This window comes from Dendrobates tinctorius, unplaced genomic scaffold (genome assembly GCF_039654945.1).
Source record: "Dendrobates tinctorius isolate UK_male_01 unplaced genomic scaffold, ASM3965494v1 ptg000094l, whole genome shotgun sequence".
Lineage (NCBI taxonomy): Eukaryota > Metazoa > Chordata > Amphibia > Anura > Dendrobatidae > Dendrobates > Dendrobates tinctorius.
Genome location: NW_027361762.1, coordinates 12,608,170 through 12,621,263, shown reverse-complemented (window position 1 = coordinate 12,621,263; position 13,094 = coordinate 12,608,170). Strand labels below are relative to the sequence as shown.

Genomic DNA, 13,094 nt, shown 5'->3' with positions numbered 1-13,094 from the left:
ACCATTTCTGGGGTGGCCGAGGGCTGGTCTTATGAGGTTGAGAAGGGGCCAGTTTCCATGATCCTTCCCATCATGTTAATATCAGCCCCCAGTTGCCTGCATGTTCTTAATTGATTATTAAAAATAGGGGGGACCCCAGGTCATTTTTTGAGGGGTCTTTGTCCAGTGTATGGAATCCTGTTCAAAAAACAAAGCTGCAAAGCCTGGAACATCAGTCACTGCCGGGTCTCTCTCTGTACTCCGCTGATCTCGTGGAGTATAGCATGAGATTGGGAATGATAAGCAGTGACATAACTGAGAGTGACCTATGAAGTCTCGAGAACGAGGCTCCATAGGTCTTTCCAGGTCACGTCCCACAGGCAATGATGCTACTGACGTCATCGCAAGTGAGAAATAACCGTGAGTGACCTATGCAGCCTCGAGAACGTAGTATCATAACAGTAACATGGACTTTCGGGAGAAGTCAGTGTTTGAAGTTCAGTACTGGACACTAAGTGTCTGGTATGAACACCAAACTTTACAATTCAGGTTCACTTATCCCTATTTAAAAGCCAAAGTTAGTCAAAAATAAGTGTCAGATCTAACTCAATGAAAATTGTAATTCCCTTTGCCAATGCTGTTATGCAATCAGTTTCCCTTTTGAAGTTTGCCTTGTCTTTCTGTAGTTTAGCTCTGATGTAGGTAACCCCTCCCTTCTGTTTGTATTTAGTTTTGAGTCATCCATCATTTCCTTATTGATCAATTGTTTGCTAAAGGTCTCATTTCAAAGTACAGTTAGAAACTAATATGTGCATGTGCACTTTATGCATTGCGTGCTAACCATAGGCAGTGCTGGCTTCTTGGCTTTTTTGTTTGATATTGGTTTGTGGCTGACCCCCACTTTTTGCTGTGCGCACTTGGTTATGCACGCCATTTGATCTGTCTTTATTGTGATTGATCTAGGCTGCTGTTCACACATACAGCAGCCCTACCGTCCCCCAGGCTCTATTTGATTATGCACCTGTGTCTGGGCCTGTTTCACCCTTTATCTATGGTTGCTGGTTTGGCAGTGTGGAGGTGAGATCTGAAATGTCCATGTCCGGACTTGGTCGGCCTTTATCTGCACTCGCCCTTCTGGCACCATGGGAGTGATTCAGAAATGTTTCAGGTACATTTTGCATTTAATATAATCTTGCTTTTAATACATTTAGGAGGCTGTAATGGCACATCGAATATAAAAAATGTAGAGTAGGACTGCCCCATATGAGAATGTCTTGGCATGGCGGGGTGGCTCAAAGAATTGATCAATTGTTTGCTAAATGCCTCATTTCAAAGTACAGTTAGAAACTAATATGTGCATGTGCACTTTATGCATTGCATGCTAACCATAGGCAGCGCTGGCTTCTTGGCTTTTTTGTTTGACTCCTCTGTTCTCGTGGAGTAGAGCATGAGAGTGGGAATGATAGCAGTGACATAACTGAGAGTGACCTATGAAGACTCGAGAACGAGGCTCTATAGGTTATTCCCAGTCATGTCCCACGGGCGATGACGCTACTGACGTCATCGCGAGTGAGAAATAACCATGAGTGACCAATGCAGCCATGAGAACGTAGTATCATAACAGTAACATGGACTTTCGGGAGAAGTCCATGTTTGGAGTTCAGCAACGGACACTAGGTGTCTGGTATGAACACCAAACTTTACAGTTCAGGTTCACTCATCCCTATTCAAAAGCCAAAGTTAGTCAAAAATAAGTGTTCAGATCTAACTCAATGAAAATTCTAATTCCCTTTGCCAATGCTGTTGTGCAATCAGCTTCCCTTTTGAAGTTTGTCTTGTCTTTCTGTAGTTTAACTCTGATGTAGGTAACCCCTCCCTTCTATTTGTATTTAGTTTTGATTCATCCATCATTTCCTTATGTTCATCCTCTTTACATCCCTGGTTAAGAATCATCTTTCATCTGCTGTTGTTGTGCATAATACAAGAATTTAAGCCTGAGAATAAAGATCTTCTGGAATATTCATACATGCCTTTGCAGTTGAGTTGACACTGTCCGACAAAGTTTTTGGTGTAAGTACAAGTTCAATGCAGACATTTATAGCAAAGCATTGTTAAAAGAGCCCCACACTTGCAGCCCAGATATGGAGTCAGAATAAAAGAGTTATTCCCATCTTAGCCAAGTTGGAATAGGTGATTATTTGCTGATCACTGGAGGTCATTCTAATGGAATAGAGTGATATCAGTGCAGGGGCACCACAGCTTCATGCATTGCTTATGGGAATGCTGGAGATAGCTGAGTGCAAAAAAAATTGATTTATCAAAAAGCAACCTATGTTCACTAAAAACTACAAAAACTATTTAGGGTCGAAAAACGTAGGTTGTTGAGTCAATTTAAAGTACTTATTTATACATTTTAAAAGGTTCTTACGCAATCCTGTAGACTCCATCCGTGAAGCTGTATTAACAGTGTCACCAAAAAGGCAATATCTTGGCATTTTAATCCCAACTACTCCGGCAGCACATGGTCCTGTGCAAGAAATTTCATAAACCAGTTTATAGCAAGCCGTGAATCATAAGTGTGGGAAGCAATATTTATTCACATGAAAGTACAGATTTTTTGAAAGAGAGAAAAGTGCAATTTTAAATCAAATGGTAAAACTGGAGGAAAAAAAAGTGCAAATAGGGTCTTATCTGATAACCAAATGGTAAAAAATGTTTTAAGTACGCTCACCTGATAGGGTTGTGACAGTCCCAACTCCTATAGAGGCATGTAAAGGCTGCAGCAAGACCACCAAGGAGATATGTTGCAATATATGAGGAATATGGTGGTTCAGAGTCCATGCTGCCAAAGATTAAAAGATTCGATCACACATTCGAAGGTGAAGCATAAATGCAGTTTATTTTGTCAACGTGTTTCAAGGTTTTCAAATCTCTTCATCAGCACCAAGCAACAATGATAAGACACAACTCAAGAAGTTCGGGAATATATAGACAATGTATTAAAAGAAAAGGCGCGTAGCAACGAACCTTGTCATTGTAGCAGATACAAAGCAGAATAAGACAAGATATGTAACGGTAAAAATAAAAATGAAATTTATTTCTAAAAAATGATACATATATATATTTAATTTTTTTATCCTTATACATTTGTCATAAGTACATATATACATTTCATTTTAATTTTACAGTTATATATTTTGTTTTATTCTTTTGCAATATTTGTATCTGCTGCAATGACGGGGTATCATATGACCGCAATGGTTCGTTGCTGCGCACCTTTTTTTTTAATACATTGTGTATATATTCCCACACTTTTTGATTTGTATCTCATCATTGTGTTTGGTCCTGATGAAGATGTTTGAAAACCTTGAAATGCATTAACAAAATACACTGCATTCATGCTTCACCTTTGTGTGTGATCGTATCTTTGAACCTTGGGCAGCGCAGACTCTGAACCCCCATATTCCTCATTTATTGCAAAAGTGGAATTTTGGAATTTTAAAGCTTTAAAAAACAATTCAATACATGTAAACTTGCACAGGTTGAGCATGTAATAAAATATAAAAGAAGGGTGCTCCATAAAGCAGAAATCCTTAATAAATTGGATATGGCAAGTGCTGATAGAAAGGACATATGGTAGTACTCACACAGATGCCAGACCCAATTCTGTTTCAAAGCCAGAGATGGAATGAATCAGCCACAGCTTGCCCCAGGTGACGGTAAGGTGCAGGAGTCACCATAACAATGTTAAAAATTTAGATAAAAAAGGGGTGCTGAGAGTGGCCAAAAGGCAGGGAGTATCTTCATAAGAATTTATTAAAACAAAATATGGGCTATGTGTTTTAACAATGGACAGATGTCTTACCAACATGCCTGGCCCAAGTACAACATCTGTCCATTGTTGAAACACGTAGAACATATTTTTATTAATAAATTCTTATGAAGATATTACCTACCGTATTTTTCGAACTTTAAGACGCACTCTTTACCTCCCAAAATGTGGAGGAAAATGTGGAATGCGTCTTATAGTCCAGATGTACTGCCTCTGGCTGTGGTGGGGAGGTGGGGGAGCGAATTCAGCAGACCAGTAGGTCACAGAGGCAGGAGCCAGCGGCTCCGGCTAACTCCTGTGCCCACTGCTAAAGAGAAATGGATATTCACTGCATTCCACGCCCATGGGCGTGGAAGGCAATGAATACTCATTTCTTTCTGGCATCCTGCTATGATTGGCCCCATCCCAATGTTGGTATGATTGGTCCCATCCTTACTCTGGTATGAGTGGCCCCATCCCGTTCCTGTTATGATTGGTCCCATCCTTATTTTGGTATGATTTGCCCCATCCCATTCCTGGTATGCATGGCCCCATCAGAAAAGATTAAAAAACACAAACCATTACACTTAACTTCATCCACTCCCTCGCAGTGTCCTGCTCCGTGGCCAGCAGCTGCTGGAATACTCGCCAGGACTGTTCATCACAGAGAGCAGTAAGTACTGTATTCAATCCTCTTCAGTAGTGTGCAGTGTCAGCCACCAGTAGTGTTGAGCATTCCGATACCGCAAGTATCGGGTATCGGCCGATACTTGCTGTATCGGAATTCCGATACCGACTTCCGATATTTTTTCAATATCGGAATTCGGCATCGGAATTGGAAGTTCAAAGTTGATTGACAGACTGACGTCATCATGATGCGCGGTGTGTGCGCATCATGATGCGCCGTCATTTCGGGCCTTCCGGGGGTCTCTGCCGGCCTGCCGGGGGGCTGTACCGGCCTGCCGGGGGGCTGTGTGGACTGCCCGGGGTCTGTGCCGGCCTGCCGGGGGGCTGTGCCGGCCTGCCGGTGGTCTGTGCACCCTGTGGGGGTCTGTACCGGCCTGCCGGGGGGCTGTGCCGGCCTGCCGGTGGTCTGTGCACCCTGTGGGGGTCTGTACCGGCCTGCCGGGGGGCTGTGCCGGCCTGCCGGGGGGCTGTGCACCCTGTGGGGGTCTGTACCGGCCTGCCGGGGGGCTGTGCCGGCCTGCCGGGGGGCTGTGCTGATGTCCGGGGGTCTGTGCAAGCATCGTCCGATGGGACTACAAGTCCCATCGGGCGATGCCTGCTACCATGACAGTGATTGACACATTAGCCAATGATGGGACAGTAGTAGTCCCATCATCCGGCTAATGTGTTAAATGTTTAAAAAAAAAAAAAAAAAATACTACATACATACTACATGCATACTACATACATACTACATGCTACATACATACTACATACATACTACATACATGCTACATGCATGCTACATGCATGCTACATGCATGCTACATACATGCTACATACATACTACATGCTACATACATACCACATACATACTACATACATACTACATATATACTACATGCATGCTACATACATACTACATGCTACATACATACCACATACATACTACATACATGCTACATACTACATACATACATGCTACATACATGCTACATACATACTACATATATACTACATGCATGCTACATACATACTGCATGCTACATACATACCACATACATACTACATATATACTACATGCTACATACATACCACATATATACTACATACATGCAGTACATTCATACAATACATACATAGACATACAGTACATATAACATAGAGTAACATACTTACCAATACTTGTCACATTGTTCCCCGAAGCCATTGTCTTTTCCGGAATAAATATTAACATAACAAACCACAAAAATACTCACCCACGATCCGAAGCAGTCCACGAGTGTGTCCCACGACGATCTTGGGTAGAGAACTGCAGCATCAGATGATGCTGCCGTTCTCTACGGGCTGCAGGAATCCAATGACGGAAGGTAGGTATCCTTCCGCACTGTATTCCTCCGCCACTTAAAAAAAAAAAAGTCCCTAGTCTCACTTTATGCCATTGCTGCGTGGGAAATTCCCACACAGCAATGGCATAAAGTGAGACTAGGGACTTTTTTTTTTTTTTAAGTGGCGGAGGAATACAGTGCGGAAGGATACCTACCTTCCGTCATTGGATTCCTGCAGCCCGTAGAGAACGGCAGCATCATCTGATGCTGCAGTTCTCTACCCAAGATCGTCGTGGGACACACTCGTGGACTGCTTCGGATCGTGGGTGAGTATTTTTGTGGTTTGTTATGTTAATATTTATTCCGGAAAAGACAATGGCTTCGGGGAACAATGTGACAAGTATTGGTAAGTATGTTACTCTATGTTATATGTACTGTATGTCTATGTATGTATTGTATGAATGTATTGTATGTATGTAGTATATATGTGGTATGTATGTAGCATGTAGTATGTATGTAGTATGTATGTAGCATGCATGTAGCATGCAGTATGTATGTAGCATGCATGTAGTATATATGTAGTATGTATGTAGCATGCATGTAGTATATATGTAGTATGTATGTAGCATGTATGTAGTATGTATGTGGTATGTATGTAGCATGTAGTATGTATGTAGCATGCATGTAGTATATATGTAGTATGTATGTAGCATGTAGTATGTATGTAGTATGTATGTAGTATGTATGTAGCATGCATGTAGTATGTATGTAGCATGCATGTAGTATGTATGTAGCATGCATGTAGTATGTATGTAGTATGTATGTAGCATGTATGTAGTATGTATGTAGCATATATGTAGTATGTAGCATGTATGTAGTATGTATGTGGTATGTATGTAGCATGTAGTATGTATGTAGTATGTATGTAGTATGTATGTAGCATGCATGTAGTATGTATGTAGCATGCATGTAGTATGTATGTAGCATGCATGTAGTATGTATGTAGTATGTATGTAGCATGTATGTAGTATGTATGTAGCATGTATGTAGTATGTAGCATGTATGTAGTATATATGTAGTATGTATGTAGCATGTAGTATGTATGTAGCATGTATGTAGCATGCATGTAGCATGCATGTAGTATGTATGTAGCATGTAGTATGTATGTAGCATGCATGTAGTATGTATGTAGTATGTATGTAGCATGTATGTAGTATGTATGTAGCATGTATGTAGTATGTAGCATGTATGTAGTATATATGTAGTATGTATGTAGCATGTAGTATGTATGTAGCATGTATGTAGCATGCATGTAGCATGCATGTAGTATGTATGTAGTATATATGTAGTATGTATGTAGTATGTATGTAGTATGTATGTAGCATGTAGTATGTATGTAGCATGCATGTAGTATGTATGTAGCATGCATGTAGTATGTATGTAGTATGTATGTAGCATGTATGTAGTATGTATGTAGCATGTATGTAGTATGTAGCATGTATGTAGTATATATGTAGTATGTATGTAGCATGTAGTATGTATGTAGCATGTATGTAGCATGCATGTAGCATGCATGTAGTATGTATGTAGCATGTAGTATGTATGTAGCATGCATGTAGTATGTATGTAGTATGTATGTAGCATGTATGTAGTATGTATGTAGCATGTATGTAGTATGTAGCATGTATGTAGTATATATGTAGTATGTATGTAGCATGTAGTATGTATGTAGCATGTATGTAGCATGCATGTAGCATGCATGTAGTATGTATGTAGCATGTAGTATGTATGTAGTATGCATGTAGTATGTATGTAGTATTTTTTTTTTTTTTTTTATTTTTTTTTTAACATTTAACACATTAGCCGGATGATGGGACTACTACTGTCCCATCATTGGCTAATGTGTCAATCACTGTCATGGTAGCAGGCATCGCCCGATGGGACTTGTAGTCCCATCGGACGATGCCTGCACAGACCCCCGAAGCCTGCACAGCCCCCCGGCAGGCCGGCACAGCCCCCCGGCAGGCCGGCACAGCCCCCCGGAGCCTGCACAGCCCCCCGGCAGGCCAGCACAGCCCCCCCGGAGCCTGCACAGCCCCCCGGCAGGCCGGCACAGCCCCCCGGCAGGCCGGCACAGCCCACCGGAGCCTGCACAGACCACCGGCAGGCCGGCACAGCCCCCCGGCAGGCCGGCACAGACCACCGGAGCCTGCACAGACCCCCTGGCAGGCCGGCACAGCCCCCCGAAAGGCCCGTACAGACCCCAGAGAGGCTGTACAAGGGCAGGAAAGGGTTTTTCTTATTCCGATACCGGAAGTCCCATAGACTTGAATGGGACTTCCGGTATCGGAATCGGCGATACCGATACTTTTTTTAAAGATCGGCCGATACCATCCGATACGATACTTTGAAGTATCGGACGGTATCGCTCAACTCTAGCCACCAGCTTTCTGTTGTGCCAACGGTCACGTGTGCCGATACTTAAGAGAAATGAGTATTCTAAATATTAATTTCTCTTGATTATCGGCACTCGTGACTGCCAGCAGCAGGAAGCCGGTGGCTGATACTGCGCACTACTGGAGAGGAATGAACACTTACTACTCTATGCGATGAACAGTTCTGGTGAGTTTTCCAGCAGGTGCTGGCAACGGAGCAGGACACTGCAAGGAGCGAAGGAAGGTAAGTGTAATGTTTTTTTTTTTTTTTTTGCTGATGGGTCCATGCATACCAGGAATGGGATGGGGCCAATCATACCAGAATAAGAATAGGACCAATCATACCAGAATTGGGATGGGGCCAATCATACCAGGATAAGGATGGGGTCATGCATACCGGGATGGGGTTAATCATACCAGGATAAGGATGGGACCATGCATATCAGGACTGGAATGGGTTCATGCATGCCAGGAAAGGGATGGGGCCAATCATACCAGGATAACGATGGATAAATCCTAAAAAAAGGTCTGAATAATTCGCCCTTTCCTAATTAGCAAGCAAATCCAAAAAACGGAAGAACAGAGGCCCATATCAATGTACATGGGTGCAATTAATTTTATTAATGCTCATAATGAAATAACAAAAAGAGAAGAGACAAACAGGTGTGATACCACCAGGTATGCATGCTCAAGTTAGCATGAAATCGGCTAAGGTTACATGTATGCACAAAAAATACCTATTGAGAATCTCCAGCGAAAACAAGGTGCAAAATTACAAATACCATGTGGCAAACCCAAAACTCCTAAAAACCTCTGACAATTTTGGATCTAATGGTCCAAAATGGGGCTTTTTTCTTTGCAGAGACAGTGCGGCATGTGCTAATATGGAGGGTTGCTCATCCTTTTACTCTGGGTATGGTTCAAGAGAATTTCAAATAACACAGCATATCACGTGCAGCACCGAGGGGGTCATCTATCATGCATCCTGTCCCTGTGGACTTGTTTACATTGGGCATACTTCCCGTCAATTACGCGTTAGGGTACGTGAACATGTCCGTAACATTATCAAGGCTGGTGATGTCACTGACGTGTCCAGTTTAAAGCCCATACCTCGACACTTCAGAGGAGTACATTCATGTGATGCCAGACTTTTGAGGGTCAAAGGGATATATAAGGTTTTTATGGATGGTCGGGGTGGGGATTGGAAGAAAAGTCTCGCTCAGCTCGAAGCCAAGTGGATTATGAGGGTCAACTGTGTACGACCCAAAGGCCTCAATGAGATCTTGAGTTTTGCTCCTTTTTTATAAAACACTTTTTGTGTTTTTTATTATATTGTGTGTGGTTTTGATTTCAACTTCTGTGTTTTGTACCTTATTCAGGTTTCTTAGGCTATGAACTGTGTTTTGTCATTTTCTTCATCATCTTCATTGATCTTTCTCATGGGAGGATATATCCATTATGCTGAATATATATGTAGTTTGAAGAATCCCTATGGATGAAGGAATGAACTCTCCTGTGCCTATATTGTGCAATATATTATTATATTTGTTTTTAGTACTCTTTTGGGCATGGGGGTGTTTATTAATACATCTGTGATAGTGGTATTTTTAGGGGCTAATTCTGCATTGGCCGCACTTGTATGTATATTTATGATATGTGTACATTGATGCATGTTTCTGTATGTCTTTCATATTTCTGCCCCCGATTTTTCTTTTTCTTTTTGGTTTTTGTATTTTTTTGTATTTTTATGCACTGTCTTGTTTGTTATTCATAAGTATTATTATTATGCTGCACATCTATTAATAATTCAGTGTATATTTAATTATATCATCCATTCTGCCTGGGGGCATTTAGGGTTAGTTAACCTGTGACACACAGAGCGTCTAATACTGGCTAATTTGGCTTATGGACACAGATCACATAAGTTATACACATTCTCCTCCTGTGGTGAGCGTTTCCTGTGTCTCGGCTGTCTGCTGGTTGCCATAGACACGCGTCTATGCCGCGCCGCAGGCCCTGCTTCCCAGCTGACGCGTCGCTGGCTGGCTGGCCCTGTCATGTAGGATGCTGACTCTGTGGCTTCCGGCCCCTGTTGCGAACACAGGAAGCGCCGCTATACCGCAGATTGACAGCGGCGTTTACATGGACTATATAATGACCGCCTTCTTCCTGCTTTCACACAACCCCTCGAGGAAGCTGGCGCGAAACGTGCATCGGGGTTCTGTTTTTACTGCCAGGTATGCATGCAGCACTTTAATAATAACTTATTGTCATGTTTGCCATTTCTGGGCTATCTCCCTAGCGGGTATTGGTACCATTATTTGTGCACTGATCAGACTTAATGGGTTACTACTGCCTCATACACCTACTAGAGACTCCTCTATTATATTTATCATTCCATTACTGGGGGATGTACTGTACTGTAGGCTACATTTTGTCTACACCCCCCCCCATTTACCTGCAAGAGTTTTGGGTAGCTATTAGTGTTGAGCGATACCGTTCGATACCCAAAAATATCGTATCGGATGGTATCGCCCGATCCCAAAAAAATATCGGGTATCGCCGATTCCGATGCCGGAAGTCCCATTCAAGTCAATGGGACTTCCGGTATCGGAATTTAAAAAAGCCCTTTATTTCCTTGTTGGCTAATTCTACGTAATTGAAAGCAAATAAGAGTCATGTAGAATGTATTGTGGGAGGTGGAGGAGACATTAAAGGCATAGTGGTTTATTCAAATCACATGGCATAGCATTAATTCCAATTTTTTTTTCAAGACGTTCGGAGTTAAAAAGATATTGACTATGTTAACTTTTTTATATTTTGTCAGATATGTATGTTTCACAACTTCCATGCTCTTCACCTTCTTTTGTACTTCTCCCACACTTTCTCCTTCATGATCCGCAGCAGTAGCATTTTTTTCATCAACTTTTTCTTCACCTTATTCATCTTCTTCACCTTCTTCCCATTAATTTTTTTTTTCCATTCTTCATATTCTTCTTATTCAGCTATTATTAATTTTCATATGCTATTTCTTCATCTTCTTCCTATTCTTCTTTTTCTTCATTTTCTTATGGTGACAGGCATTCCTGTAGTACTTACCTATAAAAGTTATAAGATTACACCTTATGTTCTGCCTGTCACAAAAGATTTACAACAGGATTTGTCCACGTTCAGTTTGGCCTGCAGCAGCAGGCATTTTCCAGGGGCACCACGAGGAGGAACGGACTCACCCCCATTTACTGCTTAGTCTTCTTCTGCTTATAATTTTGATTTCTTCTATGCTGATTTTTAGTCTTATGCTTAATGTTCTTCTGCTTTCTGTTCTTCTGCTTTTGCTTCTTCTGCTTCTTGTTCTTCTGTCTTTTGTTCTGTATCTTGGTGGTTGTCTTCATGTTCTTTGTCCTCTTGGTCTTATTATTTAGGGTCATATTTCTGGTCTTCTTTGGTGTGGTCTTCAGGGTCGTCGTCATCAGGGTTGTCGTCATGGAGATCAATAAGGATTACCAAAGACAATTTCAAAAAGCTTGATCTTGGAAATGTAGCAGAAGGTACAAGAAGGTTGAGAAACTGGCGAGAACCAGCTGATAGTACTGGAACCCCTAGTGGCAGCAGAAGGAACAATAGCCAATGGCACTACTGAGGAACAGCTGACGGTGCTGGACCCCGGTTACTATGCAGGAGGTACCTGTGCTAGAAACCACTACCAAGGACCAGCTGACGGTGCTGGACCTCGGATACCGAGATAGAGGCACCTAGGCCAATGGCTCTGGCGAGAACCAGCAGACAGTGCTGGAACCCGGATGGGTAGCAGAAGGAACAAGAGCCAATGGCACTACCAAGGACCAACTGACGGTGATGGACCACGGTTACTAAGCAGAAGGTACCTGTGCTAAAAAGCACTACCAAGGACCAGCTGACAGTGCTGGACTTCGGATACCGAGATGGAGGCACCTAGGCCAAAGGCTCTGGTGAGAACCAGCTGACAGTGCTGGCACCCGGATGGGTAGCAGAAGGAACAAGAGCCAATAGCACTACCGAGGACCGACTGACGGTGCTGGACCACGGTTACTAAGCAGAAGGTACCTGTGCTAAAAAGCACTACCAAGGACCAGCTGATGGTGCTGGACCTCGGATACCGAGATGGAGGCACCTAGGCCAAAGGCTCTGGCGAGAACCAGCTGACAGTGCTGGCATCCGGATGGGTAACAGAAGGTACCCATCCAAAGCAAAGTAGCCAGGCCACAAGCCGGCCGCAGTTACCGAAACCCACAGTCCTACAGGGGGTCCATGTCCCATTGGCACTACGGATCCAGCCTTCAGTGCCAGTTCCCGCAGCCCACATAGGAGTCACCTAAACTGCAGGCACCTAAACTTGCAGGCTAACCCGGCCGCAAGACGACAGGACAACGGATTGGTGGCATAGTGACCTTGACACTACCCGGAACCAGGCTGGGCAACAGGGAGTACCCATGCCAAAGACACTGCCGAGCACCAACTGGCGTTGTTGGAACCCAGGGACAATCATGGTGAAGACCGAGGCCTACTTGGTGGTAGTTTTAGATTGTTTGTAGGCTACAACAGACTGTCAACGTGCTCCAATTAGGCATCTGTCTCCACTCTGTTTCCAGGATTTCACGTGACCACCAACACCGCCAGTTTATGCGTACAGTAGCCGTCTGCCCAATCCACACGTGTTCCTGTGTTACTGAGGTTCTGTAATGTCAGCAGATCCCCTGATGTGTGTCTGGCAATGTCTCCTGCTCTGTCCACATTCCCACCACTTGTAGTGGGAAGGTGGACAGCACAGGAGACAGTGCCGGACACACATTGGGGGATCAGCTCACGTAACAGAACACCAGGAACACAGGAACAAGT

The 13,094-nt window shown here is 43.1% G+C and overlaps 1 protein-coding gene and 1 long non-coding RNA gene across 2 annotated transcripts in view; one reads left to right on the top strand and one right to left on the bottom strand.

Annotated features, from left to right (window-relative positions):
- Nucleotides 1-13,094, bottom strand: part of GUCY2C (guanylate cyclase 2C) — a 1,090,166-nt gene that overhangs the window by 172,587 nt on the left and 904,485 nt on the right. The window contains exon 24 of the mRNA XM_073586670.1: nucleotides 2,408-2,506. Coding sequence (XP_073442771.1) covers nucleotides 2,408-2,506 — 99 coding nt within the window. The remainder of the gene's footprint in view (nucleotides 1-2,407; nucleotides 2,507-13,094) is intronic.
- Nucleotides 9,136-13,094, top strand: part of LOC141098705 (uncharacterized) — a 241,171-nt gene continuing 237,212 nt past the window's right edge. The window contains exon 1 of the long non-coding RNA XR_012234320.1: nucleotides 9,136-10,456. This is a non-coding gene — a long non-coding RNA (uncharacterized lncRNA). The remainder of the gene's footprint in view (nucleotides 10,457-13,094) is intronic.